The sequence below is a fragment of the Diorhabda carinulata genome, chromosome 1 (genome assembly GCF_026250575.1).
Source record: "Diorhabda carinulata isolate Delta chromosome 1, icDioCari1.1, whole genome shotgun sequence".
NCBI lineage: Eukaryota > Metazoa > Arthropoda > Insecta > Coleoptera > Chrysomelidae > Diorhabda > Diorhabda carinulata.
In genome coordinates this window covers 30,800,177-30,816,653 of record NC_079460.1, presented here as the reverse complement: position 1 = coordinate 30,816,653, position 16,477 = coordinate 30,800,177, and the positions used below count along the sequence as shown (strand labels likewise).

General features: G+C 30.2%; 1 protein-coding gene across 17 annotated transcripts in view; it reads right to left on the bottom strand.

The window, feature by feature from the left end:
* The window catches only part of LOC130899560 (nuclear receptor coactivator 3), a 414,140-nt gene that overhangs the window by 27,935 nt on the left and 369,728 nt on the right, over positions 1-16,477 (bottom strand). For all 17 annotated transcript variants that reach the window (XM_057809625.1, XM_057809661.1, XM_057809584.1 and 14 more), the window contains one exon: positions 5,802-6,552. In XM_057809625.1, the coding sequence (XP_057665608.1) occupies positions 5,802-6,552 (751 nt within the window). The remainder of the gene's footprint in view (positions 1-5,801; positions 6,553-16,477) is intronic.

The window sequence follows — 16,477 nt, the reverse complement described above, 5'->3', positions numbered from 1 at the left end:
ACTTGAAAATCTCTATCGTCTGCATTTCCACATCATAAGATTTGAACATAGTTTTTATTAGAGGGAGAGAGAGAGCAACATATGTAATTGGAATTGAAGCATTAAAAAAAAAAGAAAGAGTATACCACTATAGAGAGTGGTATACTGATATTCTTTCTCTGTATATTAGCAGCTCTAGTCCACTTGAAAAAGCTCTTTCTATCTTTAATATTAACTCTATGGATTTGAAATACTCTTCAAATTCTTTCACGAGTGTGTAAAAACTAATTTAACTCATCTTGATATTATTTGAAGAAACGCCAACTTCATGCGCAAAGATTCACTTTTGCTACTGAATTAAAAGATTCACTTGTGTAGTTTTTTCTTCATTATTATTAGAATATTCGTGCGCTTATAAAGATGTAAACAATTTGTCAGCTCACGGTATTTTTATTCAAAAATATGAATTTATATTAATAATATAAATAAGATTGGAATATGTACGGGGAATCCCAATAAGAGTCTATCTCAGCCACATCTCAGGAACCGATACAAACAATTCGGGATACATTTCCCGAGTAAAATATCAAACGGCTGGTATTTTGTGATCATGATGTATAATCAAAATGGGATTAGAACAAGATTGTTTGCGAATTAATCGATGTTCTTCATATATTATAAACAAAACCAGTCGACAGTCAATATATAGGTCTCTGGAAAGTAAACACCTTAACACTCCTGTCGGAATCAAATACTCCAACAAATTAATGTTTGGAGGGGAATTTTAGGGGACTACATCATAAGCTTCTTTAACGGAAAATAAATCTTTGTAACTCTTACAAAAGCAAATTATTTCGAAAAATCCACCACTTCCTGTTAACTTTTGGGGAGATTTGGTTCCAACAAAATAAATGTTACGATTAAAAATTATTTGGAAAATAACTTTAATTGGATTTCTTTCTTTGAGGCTATTTAAAACAAAGTTTTTATCAATATTGCTTTGAAACTGCGACAAATTTGAACAAAGTAAAAAATAACTAAAAGAAATTTTTTAATCGGAGAAGGCAAAAAGACCTATCAACATGTCTTGTCACGAAAATAATCTTTTTAATTCATTTAAACATTTTCATTTTTATGGACTTTTACAGCTCTTAAATCTTATTTTGATACTAATTGATTTCGATCCTAATAAGTAGGGTACTCAAAATATGGAGTGGGAATACAGCAGTTGAACAATTAAATTTAGTATAATTTATGGCGACATTCCATTTGAATTGTACACAGGTATGTTGGAATAAAGTTTGTTAAAGTGATAACACTATAATTTCTATGTTCTACAAACTTTTTCCATTTGTGTGTCATTTGAAATATTCGTTTTGAAACATGCCGGTAATCTATTGTGTATACAATGATTTGAAGATAATTGTTTGAAATTTAATGTGATTGGTTGAGGTCTATTTTGTTCTACTATTGCTGGCTTTAGTTTATGAAAAAAATACTAAAAATAGGCTATAAAACTTTCTTGTTAACATGCTTGATCCTCTAATTACAATTTGATAAATAGATTATTCCTTAAATTGTTTTTTTCTTTGCTTAATTCAGTCATGTACCGAACTAAGATTTTTTATGGTTCTATCAATAATAATATTCCGCTATATCTTCGATCATATTTTTAACCACCGTTACTTGCATACGCACGGATAATTAAATTAAATTAAAAGCTATCATTAAAAATTATTAAGTGAAGAAATTTTATGATGGGTAGAAAAAATGATAGAAAAAAGCTGCGACTTGTTATTACTTAATAGGTTTCCAAAAAAATAAAAAAACAAAGATTAATGAATAATATATTTGAAATATTATAACTGGATAAATTTTATATTTATAACATTTAGGAAGGTCTGTGGCTGATTTATTTTACAAAAAAATAGTTTATCAGTTGAACGCTTTCCAGAAACCACCTGCAGCAAAAATGAAACAAATATTTCAAATGACACACGATTGTATATGTATAACATTGAGATTGTTTATGAAATGTTTCGATAATGAAATAGTTTCAACTCAGATACTAAAAGAATTCCATTTCTCAAAAAAAAACTTTTTTCCTTTAATGTGTCAAGTTATCCACATATTTAATTCAATTTACTTATCTTTCTTGTCTGATAAATGCTCGTTGTTTAAGATTTTGATGAATGTACTGAATTTAAAAGTGTAGATATTTTTAGGAAAATATTGAGATAAGACTCCCACAAATCAAGAGTAGCCCTCACTTTGAATTATCTTCAAATGAAATAATTTCAGTTAAACCAGTGTTTATCGCAAGCCGACAATATTTCAATGTTTCAAAATTTGTGCTCTGACTCAATTTGTACAAATTAGAAACAATAAGAACGATGAAAATGGTGAAATGTAAATTGGATAAATATGTCTAACTTTATTCAATGGTTATGTTTGAAAGCAAATTGTATAATATATGTAAAAAGTTGTTTTGTCTTCGCCTAGAATTTATTTTAACAGATAAATCACGATTCCATCTTAAATGGATTCAAATTCCAAAAAGATTCCAGCCAAAATCATCTTGATTATAAAACGTATTTATATATTACTCTTGTTATGATTTGAAATATTGACGTTATTTTTTACGATACTGTCAATGATAAATACTAATGGTCATAAAAGCAACATTTCTCGTGCTGTTAATTATATTTTATTTGTTGTAACAAAAATGTGAATTGAATTACTAATAACTGAACAATTTGATTTTATGTAAAAACTCCTCAATCTTCGATAAGAGTTATTTTCGTCATCGTGGGTACTATTCACTACAGAGTAAACTTGTTAAAACGAATGTACTATTCGGTGTTTTAACTTCTTGTGTATTACTATTAAAAAATAATGAGGATTCTTTCCTATTAAAATATTCTAGCAGGGAAGTACGAAAGGAAAACAAACATTTGAACTGTAGAGAGATGCCTGAACAATGGTGAGAAATAACAGTGATCAAGTGTTTGAACAGATCACATCTTGTAAAAAAACCTTTAAACGTCCAGTTTTCAACTTAAAAATGATTCAGTTTTAGCGTGTTTTAGTGATAGTGCATTGATAAATCATATCTATTATTTTATAAGCAAATTATTAAAAAATTGCTCTATTCTTATGTTCGAATCCCGAGTTACTGAATAATATGGACCTGCTATAATAATAATTCTAGTTTACCTTCAGTCAATTTACATACAGCCTATGAAGACGATAACTTGGTTATCGAAAGGCGTATCAGACAGTGTAATTGTGAGTGTTGGTATGGCGGTCGTGTAAACAGTGTTCTCAGTATGAATATCACCAACGGTTCCAGAAATTCCAACTTAGTATTGAATTCAAGAAAGTATTATCTGATAAACCCCAAGTTGAAGTAAGTATATTTGCTACTACATCATTAAAATATTTATTTATATCTTAATTCTAAATATAGTTCGGGACAGAATTAAGTGCCACTTTCTGATTTTTGTGTCCTAGATAGACAGAATCAAAGGAACCCTGATTATCCAAAATGTTTAAGATAATGAACATTCGTAAAAGTCTCCTAATTTTTAATATTTGTTTTTAGGGTTTACAAAAAAAGATCGATTTCAAGAATATGTGGATTGCGCCTACAGAACAGTTGATAGGGCTCTACCTTAAGAAGATGTTTTCTACTCTGTTCACTTTGAAGAGTCTTGTTTTTTCAATCATTCTAACGTTTATCTGTTCATTCATTCTTATAGATTGTTTTCTTACGAAATTCAATGAAACTATTTTTAATATAGATTAAAGATATAGCTTTATCCCTCTGAAAATGTTATTATCATATTGCTTGAATTTATGCGAAGGAAAAATATCAAAAGATTTGAAAAAAGCAAAATTTCCTATCAGATTAAAAACATTTTGTAGATGTTGATATTTTCTCTAGCTTGTGAATTTATCAATTAGATAACTTTCCTGATACAAATCACATATCAGATCTAATATGAGCTTTTTTTGCGAAATATTTGGATATTAGATTTGATTTCATTACAAAATAGATCAATTTTGAAGAAATAAAAAAGGTAATGTAATAAAATAATTTTTTATAAGGGACAATGAAATTTGAAAAGGTTATTTATTTAATATATATATCGAAGATGTTTTGATTTATCGATAAAAATAAAATAAATGTTTGTCTTCGATAGGATGGAGGCGCTGATACTCCTTACGGCACTAGTCAAAGATTTTCAATTAAGAAAAATTAATAAAATCATTTCCTATATATTTCAGCACATTCTTCAGCTTGCATATTCGTCTAGAATTTTGACTCATTGTTTATGCAGCATATTATTCTTCTTTTTATTTAGCAATAAAAAATTATCATTGATTACAATCAATTCATACACATATTAGCAGGAAAAATATAAAATAATTAAGATAGCGAGTGTACAAGAAAAGCTACCATTTTACAGTTCACAGAAACGAACTTCAACAATATAACAATTAAAAAAATAGGTTCCAGTAAGAATGAAACAAATCCAACAAATGAAGCCAAGGTACAAGCAATTATAATAACAGAAGGAGAATTACACACCAAAAAATAAAATTTTTCAAATGAATCTTGGTACAGGTGGCCTTTTAGAATGTTTTAAATAATAGATGTTAATTAAAAAGTGCATTGTGACCTATTACTTTCTAATAATTAGTCGAAAAATCCGCTATTAAGTAAAGTTGAAACTTGTCATGAACACTAACAGAAATTTTGATGAAGTTCAAATTATTAGAAATTGTTGTAATATGTGTAAAAATAGTTAAAGAGTGTATGAACCTAGTAACACAATACCACTTCTATCGAACTCACTGTATATATCAAACGCCCACACTTTATACTATTACTAGTTTCATTTACAACCGTTTTTTAATAATTCTTATCACACTACGTATAATAATATCCATGACGACGAACTTTAACTTCATTCAATAGCGGATTTTTCAGCAGTATAATGAAGTAATAATTTTTATATGACCAACTTTCCTTCACATCTCTGTACTTATATGTTAAAAATATACATTTTCAATTTTGTCAATATCAGTATTTTTTATTTAAATCATTCTTAAATTGTATGTTCAAATAAAGTATGGTATTTAAAAAAAATTTCGATCATTTTTTTAAAAAGTCGCAAAAAAGTTTTTTTCCAGTTAAATTGACTTCGGTCTACCAATTATATGATTTTTAACCGCGTTCACGAAACATTGAGTTATGGAAGCTATTTTACATTTGAACCACCTTTCGTTAAAGGCTCTTGGATATGATTGATTTCACAAAAAATTATTCTGAAATTTGTAAAATCAAATTAAATCAATTGAAAATAATATTCTAGTACGACAAAAATTCAAATTAGAATATTCTGTTCCCAATAAAAACGCGACTTTATTCAATATTTCACTCATTTTTCAATGAATTATCCACTGTCACCAAAAGCTAGAAAGTATAAGAAACAAGTCAGATTCCATCTAAACAGAAAAACAGAGTAAGTCACATAAAGTGTTGTAAATTTGAAGACGATTTCGTTTATTGCAAATGTGAGATGCTAGCATTTAGAGGCAATAAAAATATTGATATGCACTGACAGATATTTTTCAAACTGCATCTGTTCTGTTTCGAGCCTCGTACCAACATAATTATATATTATTCAGCTTTAGTAAAAATTAACAAACAAATATTTTGTAACCTATTAAAACATGAAATAAAATGATTTCTTAGTAAAATATAAGTTACATCAGATTTATTTTCATAGAAATTTAGTTATTAAAAGACTCACCTTTCTCAACATAATATTTTCAGTCGGAGCATTCGGAGTCTTTGGTGGCTCAGAAGGTCCCGGTAATGAACCTCTGTTAATCAGTCCTCTAGGACTACCTCTATTGTCGCTACGCATATTATCCTCATCTTGCTGATTAAGCAACTCTTTCAATATCGGATCTTTATTTTTATCATCGTTTTCATTTCGGGGATTGGTAAGCAAACTTCGAAGTTTAGTAGATTCGGCCGTCCTAACAGCATCATCTAGAACGTTGACTTTGGTATCTTTCTGCTCTTCCATGGAGAACCCTTGGTCGCTCATAGGGCTGAAGAAATTTCCCACGCCAGCGTATGGGTTAGAAGCAACGGGAGGAGGTGGGTTGGGAACGGTGGGACTCTGTTGTGAAGAAAATGGGGAAGACTGCACCACCGTAGGCGCATTGCTATAGGAGGGATTACTAGGCGGACGGGGTGTAGGAGTGACACTTGTCCGAGAATCCGGTCTTCCTTCTTGCCAATTTGTAGAATCTAGTTCCCAAGTGGAAGAAGTAGGGAAAATATCGAAGTTGAATTCGTTGTCAAGATTGAATGTATTAAAAGATGTATTTGGATTTAGTAGAGTGTTACTAGAATTCTCATTACCGGAACTAATAGGTGGGCCTTTACGGTTTCCGTTCACCACACTAGGCATCAAGGGTCCTCCTACTCCTGTATTTGAGAGATTGTTGGTACCACTAGTCGTATCACTTTGGCCAGTGAGGTCGTTTTCACTGAAATAAAAATAAATAGATGTCAAAATTCATTGCAGAAATTCTATGTTGATATATTATAAATAAGGGTCATTGAATTTTCCAAAGAATTATCTCAATAATCTTAAGCAGGGTGATTGAATATATTGTATTGTTCGAACCAAATAGGCGTAGGTATAGTCATCACGTTCGAAAGAAATAATAGAGTTAAAATTTTCAAATTTGGAGCCGATTAGACATGATGATTGGAGGACTGCCCTTCCATATTCTACTATGAATTAATATAGACAAACTTACTTTTAGTACTTTAGTCGAAACACCCCTGAACCAAACATTGCTAGTATATTAGTATTGATGTAATTTTTGCTCAATGGGGTATAGAATTATAACCAAAAATCATTTATCAAAACCAATAGCTTATCATTGAGATAGTTTACAATACAATATTTATGTTGAAATTAATAAACCCAAGATCTCGATCTTTAAAGCGAAGATATAAAGAATGTCTCATAAATAATGTCGGTTCCCAATGTTGACTTTGTTCATTAAATAATCATATAAAAAAACCTTAATATTCAATGTATGTATAAAACAATTCTTTTGGCTTAGGGGGAAAAATTGTTGCACTCCATTTTCAGTATCTCCTTTGGATTTAATTTTTTCCACGCAAGATCTGAATCTGATTAAATAGTAATATGACGGCGCGAAGTCCGGATTATGTTGGATGTGGAAGGAGCTCAATACCATTAGCATAAGCTGTATACCTCGACATTGACAGCTTGACCATCTGGAATGATTTTGAAGTACACCTTATAATTCCACCAGACACGCAAAATTCGTGTGGTACTATTCGTCATCTTTTGTAGACCTGACTTTTAATGATTTTAAATAACGATATATGGTATCTTTAAACGCTCCAAGGGAGTCCGATAATCGGCAAGTGCTAGTGCTAGGTTAATTTTCCACTGCTTCCTTTGTAACCTCAATATCCTATGCAGGTGGACGACCTGAGCGCGAACGATGTCTGTCCCTTCAATTTCACTCCCTACTACTTATTATACTCGTAAAAGGTACTGCGTGATCAATAACCATAGAGAGAATGTAAAGCAATTGTACTCTTTATAGAACTAGAGACTAGTCTTAAGTTACGACATTTAACCGTAAATGGTAATATCCGTCTGTAGACTAGCTTAACAGTTTTTCCGCTAGACGTACTACCTATACGTCAGTTGATCCATCACCTTAATTCTGTTAGATTACTTTGGATGAAAGCTTCGTGCTTCATTATAAATTTGTAATTTGAAAATAAGTAACACTGCTTTTGGGACCGATATTTTTCTTTTAATCGATTTCGAACCATGTATGTACTCAACAAATTCTAACTATTTTTTTATTCTTGTTTTCGTTTGTGTCATCTATTATTTTCGTTTGTGTTATTGATATTGTGATTTTTATTGATATTATCAAATTTTCCTCATTAGAATTCTAGAGAAATAGAATTTATATAAGAATTTTTTAATGGACTTCTATACCCTAAAGGCAGAAAAATAGTGTCATAAACGGATGTTAGTGAGGATGTGAACTGGATAGAAATGGTGCTTGGAATCATTATACTCAATTGTCGAAAACGGTCATCGTCTGAAAATTATGCTCACATAGACAATTTCATGAATTTGCTGAATTTATGGGTAATAATAAAAAGCCCCAAGGTAAAAAAATATAATCTTAAATAAGATTCTAAGAAATTCTAAGATAGTTTAAAAAAATTTGATAGAATCGAATCAGATTTAATCTCCTCTTAGATGATGAATACCATTACCAGTGAAATTGGGAGGCAAAAAAGAATGCAGTTTGGGGATACTACTTTCAGGAAAACTTCAACAAATACTGAATCAATACAAATTGTCCAATATTGGAGGGCGAAACGTTGATAAAAAAAGATTCACTAACTAACGCAGATATTGAACTTTTTGTTCAGCATGAGGGTTTAATAAATTTTATGACATATAAATATGGCACATAAACGTGTTTTAAGTTCTATTTATAATCAACTGACAATGTTCTGATAACCCTATACGTAGTGTTCCTAGACATTAATAAACGTGTATAGTAAATGTTAAATTTGAATAAAAATATGCTGCAAAGGGATTGTGTGTATTGTTTTTAACCAAATGAACTTATAGATATTCGGTAACTTCAATTCCTTTTACTATTCATTAAAACTCAATGCTAATTGTTTTGTAGATTAATCTGACACATATGTAGAATGAGATATTCTTGGTTGATTTTTTCTGTATTTTCACAATACATTATGCAAAGTAACAACCGCAATGAATTTATTAACCATTACGTAACTAACTACTCTGGCGTTTAGTCCTAAAATGGTTTATGTCCGACAAGACACTCATCAAGCTAAGGATTTATACAGTTCCAGAAAAACAGATATTTTTATAGAATAATCGTCTGTTTCGACAGAATGTTGCATCTTGATGGTTTCGGCGGTGGTGAAATTGGATTTATTCACTCCTTACTCTGCATTTTGCTCTACATCATAAAAGATCATCAATTGTTATTACGAAAATTTCTTGTCTCTAATCTGTAAAAGGAAGTTACAAATTTTTGATCGAGTTTACTTTTGCGCAACGCTTAACATTTGTGGTACCTTTATAGTGTAGAAAATTTTTTTATGTTCATTTCGGCAGTAAGAATATTATCTACCAAATCGTATGAGAGACCACTATCTTCAACTGTTTGTCTTAGCGGTTATTGATTTTCGACCTGCATATTTGTTCATACATGCTGCGACGGTCTATCACTCCAATAAACTTAGCACAACACCTTTTCAATATGTCATATGATACTACAGATTCCTCTTATATATCCACCAAATCTTTGTAAATTTGCATTAGTTTCTCGAATACACGCTTTCATTATAGGTACGCTTCAATAGGTTTAGATTTGTCAGTTTCTAGCGTGGGTATATATAATAGGTCCACTACACTATTCCCTCTAATGCTTGGACGATGTCCTTGACGAAGATAATTGAAGTTTTGTGTGCATATTGATAAATTCGTGAATTTTTGCGAGAAGTCATTTTGTTCAAACTTCGTCTTACTTCTAATCCTTTGACTCGTGCCAAAAATCGATAGTGATCGTTGAGCGAGACGAGGTAAAGTAGCACTAAGCGAGATGAAAGTGGGCCTCTATATTATCTTACTCGATTACCTTCGATAAACTTTGCAAGTAGTGTAGTGGAGTCTTAATATGTCACCATGTAACTTGACGAGTATAATTTTGAACCAACTATGCATTAAATCTATCTGTAGTCTCATCTAATTAGATATACAAGGTCAAGGCAAAGCACCGAATTTATGGTTTAACTATGACTTTCACAAAAAATTGTCTTGAATTTAATTTTTTGTATATATCGTATATTATGTAATGGTATTTGCAGATTCTCTGCTTCTCATATTTTTTTAAGAAAAAGCGTCATCGGGTAACATTTTAAATGCATCACGACTAACGGATTACGGCGGCTTAAAATCAAATTCAAAGTTAAGTTTGAATATTTATGCAATACAAAATGAACAGTAATTGAAAAATATTTATATAGGATAGTTATGCAAAATGAAAACCTTCGGCTGCCTGACAGTATCCTAATCTGTCAACAAATAATCCTAGCAAATTTTGAATCATTTCAGACAACGCTGACTTAACTGTCTTATAAACCATAGACTTCAAAGAGCACCCAAGAAAAAAATCCAGTGGAGATAAATCCGGAGAACTCACCGTATAACCTCTTTTCATTTCAGCGGCAATACAGTGTTATGCACATAAGCATAATGAGATGAAGCACCATTGTGCTGAAACCTTTCTTCCAATAACTGTAAATGATCAATACCATTGGGCAGTGAATGAATTCTGTTTATCTAATCTCATGAAAGTTGTATGTGTCTCTCATAAAAAGGGTCTAATTATTAATCATCTAACTATTCAACATTCAGTTTTTGTGGATACTGTGCATGACCTACTTCCATCCAATGAACACTATTATCCGACCAACACCGACAAATAGGTCGGTTTACAATTCGTTCGATCAAAATTGCTTCGCAAAACAGTATTCGTTCATCAGGATCATCTTCATTCAATGCTTGGTGTAATTGCATTTTATAAAAATGAAATGTCTTTAAGTATCCTCAATAATATAGTTATTTATAGCAAGTATTGAAAAATTGATTTTCAAGTTCTTCCTATGCTCTTAGAATTACATCAAGTTGATTATCTTCATTTGTGGCTGTTCTTTCGGCCACAACCGGAAATATTTTTTACACTGGAAATTTCAAGAAATTTACTTAAATTTTGAGGCATTGCAAACAAATTACAAATTTAGTGTAGAGCAATAATTACTAATATACTTTTCTTTAAAATAGGATAGAATATTTCGCATAGTATTGAAAGATAATTAACCAACCTGTATAGCAAGATAGAAACTGAAGGTTTGTACATTATTCCACTCTTAATTAGCAGTTGCCATATTGACAGATTAGTTCACATTAGACTTCCTAATTTTTACAAGATCTCTAAAAATAATAGCTTTGTTCGTGGGTCAATTTAGAATCGATTACGATTCAGTTGAAAACCAATTTAGATCGCTGTCATACGCATGCTTGATTACGAACCCATGGAGGATAATAATTGACCGCGAACATAATCACTGATTATCGGAATCGCAAACACGAAATTATTATTAAAAATTCAGAACTGAGTCACTCACGGACCTCAATTTACGAAGTGCGCATGTGATTGGTCCCTAAACTGATTCGGAATCAGAATGTTTAAATGAAATGTAACTTTTTATGGAACCCTAACACAGAACAGGTTTCGTTTTCTAGAAATACTTCAGACAATTTTATGATTAAAGTTCTAATTATTAAAATGTGCGGTTATTTATTCGAAGAAATCATATTTCACTTGTTCAATAATAATATTCTGGTACGGCCCAAATGAATCATGAATCAATAATTTTTTGGGATTGGATTAGTTACAACAAAGGAATTAAAATCAACCCACCCATACATGATGTCCCAACGAGAAGTACTCACTCTAAATAAATGTGGAGGTAATAATTTTTAACAAAATCGACTTTGAATTCAAGGGTGATCAATTTTATCGTACACAACTCTACTACCTTAGACCAGGGGTCGGCAACTTTTTTCAATCAGGAGAGTCAAAAATTAGAATTTATAAAATTTCAAAGTTTTTAGAGAGCCACAACATTTTCTGTTGCCAATAATGAATAGTACTCAAATAAATAAGATTTTTGCTAGCATGGGTTGGTTGGCCAAAGACAAGTTTGGCTATTGGATAGTGTGTTTGGACTTGGTTAAAATGTCTTTTGTTGGAGTCAAACAAAAATAACAATCACTTACATGATCCTTTGGTTCCGTTTAAATAATTGGTATAGCAAATGGCATATGTATAACAAATTAAAAAGAGTACTGTTCAATTATGTTGAATGTGAATTTTCAACGTTGAGATATAGAAGTTAATTCTCCAAATACATAACAAAAACTGTTGGGGTTATTAGAAAACTTTCGTGGCATGTTTACGATGTAACGAACGTATATAAAATGTAAGTTAGTTGAATGCAATAATAATACTGTCGTCGGAATTAAGTTTAAAATAGATAAGTATATGAGGTCAGAAATGAATATGTATCTGTCACAAAAAAACTGAACGTGATTGAAACAAAATTATCATATGTTGTTAATGAAGGTACACCTTCATGAATTAAAATCATCACAAAGTGTGTGACAAAAGCCGTGTTTACTAGTATAATTGCTATCCTTTGTACTTTATTTTAAAATTTCAAAATTATAAACTAATATAAAAAGAATTCGAAGATCTTTTAAAACACTCGACTCCCATTGCATTTTAATTTTTTAGTTTGTGACTGTATAGGATAGAGAGGTAACATTACGTATACAAGTATTTTGATAAAGGGTGGGTACTTTTCATTGGGACACCATGTGTATATTGTTCATTGATATATCGTAATCGTATGATTAGTTATATTCAACCAAACTAGGTTAAAAAAATTTCCAGTTCACCTTCAGTCTCTGAAGATGATATCATAGTGATAAAGTGTTGATGTAGTGATAGTGTAAGTATGTTCGGTATAAAATAGCGTTTAATAGCTTAACATTACATGTTAATATTTCTTACATAGAACAGTAAGAGATTACATCAAGATTAACAAAAAAAATTTCAACATCAAGTGTATACTCTATCAATAAAGTGTTGCGATTGCCTATAGCTCTAGCTAACAATATATATTAAAAAACTTTTTCAATAAGTTGTTTCATTTCATGGTCTTCTTTTAATATATATATATATATATATATATATATATATATATATATATATATATATAAATATATATATATATATATTTATATAAATATATAAATAAGGATAAAATCAACTTAGAACTTTGTTCTAAAAGAAAAATTTATTTTTCCTTGGTCCCTACATCTCAAATATATAGCAGTAATTAATTAAATTATTTTTAGTTTCATTAGAATTTATAAAATAGATCTATGAATTTTACTTAAAATATTTAGGTTTTTTTCATCATTTACAGCTTTTTCGTTCTTATGAATGTGAACCATTTCTAAAAATTCCCTTTTTCGTGTATTAGTTTCCGTTTCAAGAGTTTTTGAATCTTTCTGAATCTGCATTAACAAACCATGAATTATCAATTCAATTATAAAGATTCAAAAATTCTTTAAACGGAATCTAATACACGAAAAAGGAAATTTGTTTCACATGCATAAGAAGGAAAAAGCTATAAATGATAAAAAAGATCTAAATAATTCAAGTAAAATCTATAGTTCTATTTTGTAAATTCTAAAAAAACTACAAATAATTTAATTGATTACTGCTAAGTCGAAACGTCAAAATTTATCTTTCTTTAAAAATTATCAAAAAATTTTGAAACAGAAGAGACCTAAAATCAAGAACATTTCCTGCTTCTCAAAATTTTGTTTTTGTCAGCATTTTTCTGGATTGATTTTATTCTGAAAGCAAAGATCCAATGTCGAAAACTATTTAAATCTCGATATGCTTAGATAATAATTTTGTTTGTTTGTTACACTGCGTTAAAATGGCAAATTTTTATTTATGAATCAGCAGTAACGGAATATTATTAATGTTGTACAGGACTAACAGTTCAGTAGTCCATCAACACAGTTCTCCTGCCTAATAAAAGTGGTTTTTAAATTCTCAATATTTTTCCTCTTTGTAACACGGTACTTTTATGCAACACAAAATTTTTTGAATAAATTATATTAAACAATCCCATGATGACAGAATAAGAAATATGCATGCAATAAATTCGATTATCTTTTCTCAGAAAGATTATAGTCGCAAAATCATTATTTTTCTGTTCCTGAAGTGTTTTTATAATCTGATTTTTATTGTGACATTAAAAATCATCTACAAAGATTACTAGTAGTTTTGTGGAAGCACAATCAGACAATCTACCGAAAATAGATTGCATTCATTTATGATGACTGCACATTTTGCAACTAATCAAGATTTTACATTGGCCGAGATTGAAGGAGTAAAAGCTGCAAGGTTTTTTATCTATAAATACTTACAGTCGGCTTTAATTACAAAAACATAACCTATGAATAATATTGAAATATTGAATTTGCTGTTGTATTATTATCTATATTATAATGTCTAGTAAGTAATAATAGGCTTTATAATTGACATTTCCTCAAGTTTAGTGTGTCTAAATTAATTTCTTGAATTTTAAAAACACAAACAATTCTCTTTTATGTTCTTGTTTATTATAGATCTGAAAGAGAATATTATGGTGACTCTGTAGTAAGCCATGTTCAACTAAAACCATATGGTAACAAATGTGTGGTGAAAGGTCGAATTACACCTAAGCATAGTGTTCACAAAAAATGTTATGCCGTAACAGTTATTTGTGAAGAAACCGAATGAACTATTCTTTCTGTTCACTATAAAGATTTCCTTTCCTCCTAATGTTTCAAACAATTCTAGGTATTATTTTGATTGGATTATCATCGATTGGTACTAGTTGAAATTAATAAAAGCGAAGGATATTTGCAGTGTAAATGTATTCCAGAAACTTTAAACACTGATAGTTTCCTGTAAGTAGTAAAAAATAATTGTAAGGTGATTGGCGACACAAATAATCATTTGATGACATTTTACAATGAGCTTAGTGCAGTAGAAACATTTTCAAAACACCATTTGATGCTTTCATGTAGAGCCAGTAACCTAAGTGTTTTTATTGAATATTCCAAATTTGCAATGACTACACATGTATGTGAAGCTGCATTCTAGACTTTATAACAAAATGACGGTCAATTGGCACGAGCTGAGATATGCAAGAATCACAGCCTTGAAAGCATATGAGACTGCACATTGCACATACAAAGGCTATGAAATGGGGAAGACACTTGAAAAGTCAATTATTGAAGGAAGTAGAGAAAATTGAGAAAATAGAAATGAATAAATGTGTATTGAAGTTGAATTCTGCCTATCCTTTTAAGGGTGCTTCTCCAGATGGGGAAAGCGCCATATATTGTATTGAAATAAAAATTTCTCTTGTATGTTGCTCATAGTAATTATGAAACAAATGAAAAAGTTACTATAATAGAGGTAAATTATGATAAGAAAATGCGTGAAAATTTGTTGGAAAAAAGCTTAATGTTTTGGAGTGAACCGATATTTTCTAAATTAGATAAACAATATGTATATTCAACTTGAATAAAACAAAAGTAAAATTCATTCATTTTTTATTAAAACATCCTGTAAATTTGTCAAACCACATTATAATCACTTAATCTATGACAGGGATTAAATTATGGTCTATGCAAACATGAGGAAGTAACATATTGCAATATTTTTTTGGCGAACGACAAATTGGAGATAGTGCCACATTTTTTGTTTCCATTGTTAACTTTACATTAACACGTTTACTCCTGTACTTTGTTTCAGTTGCACAGCCTTGTCACAGTTTATTATAACTGCATCACCACACGTTTCAATTTGTCAAGAAATGGTTTATGGGGATTAACTCAGTACTGAACTCTGTTGTCAGCTAGCTGGGGGAAATCTTTATTTATGGAATGGAATATATGAGGCACAACTCCTTTCTTTAATTATAGTATTACATTTTTACGTTGTTGTTTCATAATCTTATAATGTATATAATTTTCTGTCTTCCTCGACCTAAAATGAATTCATAAGTTAGTATTTTACAGACAGATAAATTTCATTACTTTTGTTAATTAGATTGGGTTGCATTGGGAAATAGCAATACTAACATTAAAATGATCTTCACAACAATGCTAACATGATGTTGAACATACTTCTTCTCTTCTCACAACTTAACACCATTGCATTCTTGTTTTCGCATGTCTCGGAACTTTATCAAGTGTCTTTCCAATAGAGTTTTTACACTCTGGTACAATCCAATACCTATAAAATGGGTTTTTAACTTTTCCCACGGCGTTTGTCGCTATTATAACGTAAAATCTGTATAAAGTAATTGTCACACTTGAAGTAAACAAATATTGGACGTGGCAAGTGACTCATGCAAAAGCCCGCGAAAAATAGCGGCGTTGAAAAAAGCCTAATTCAACCAGACAGAAAAGTGCTTTATGCTTTTTAATTTATGAGGATTTAGGGAGTTGGAAAATAAGTTTCTAAATGTATGCTCTTACAAATAATCTAGTTTTAGCTCCATAAAGCATAATTTATAGTAAAAATATAACATAGACTACTGTAACTGCAACTGTAAATATTAAATTTACAATACTTGAAGTTTATTTATCAGTTTTATTATCAATGTAAAACATTTATTTTTGATAAAAATAATTATTAGATACGCGTTTTCTGGAAA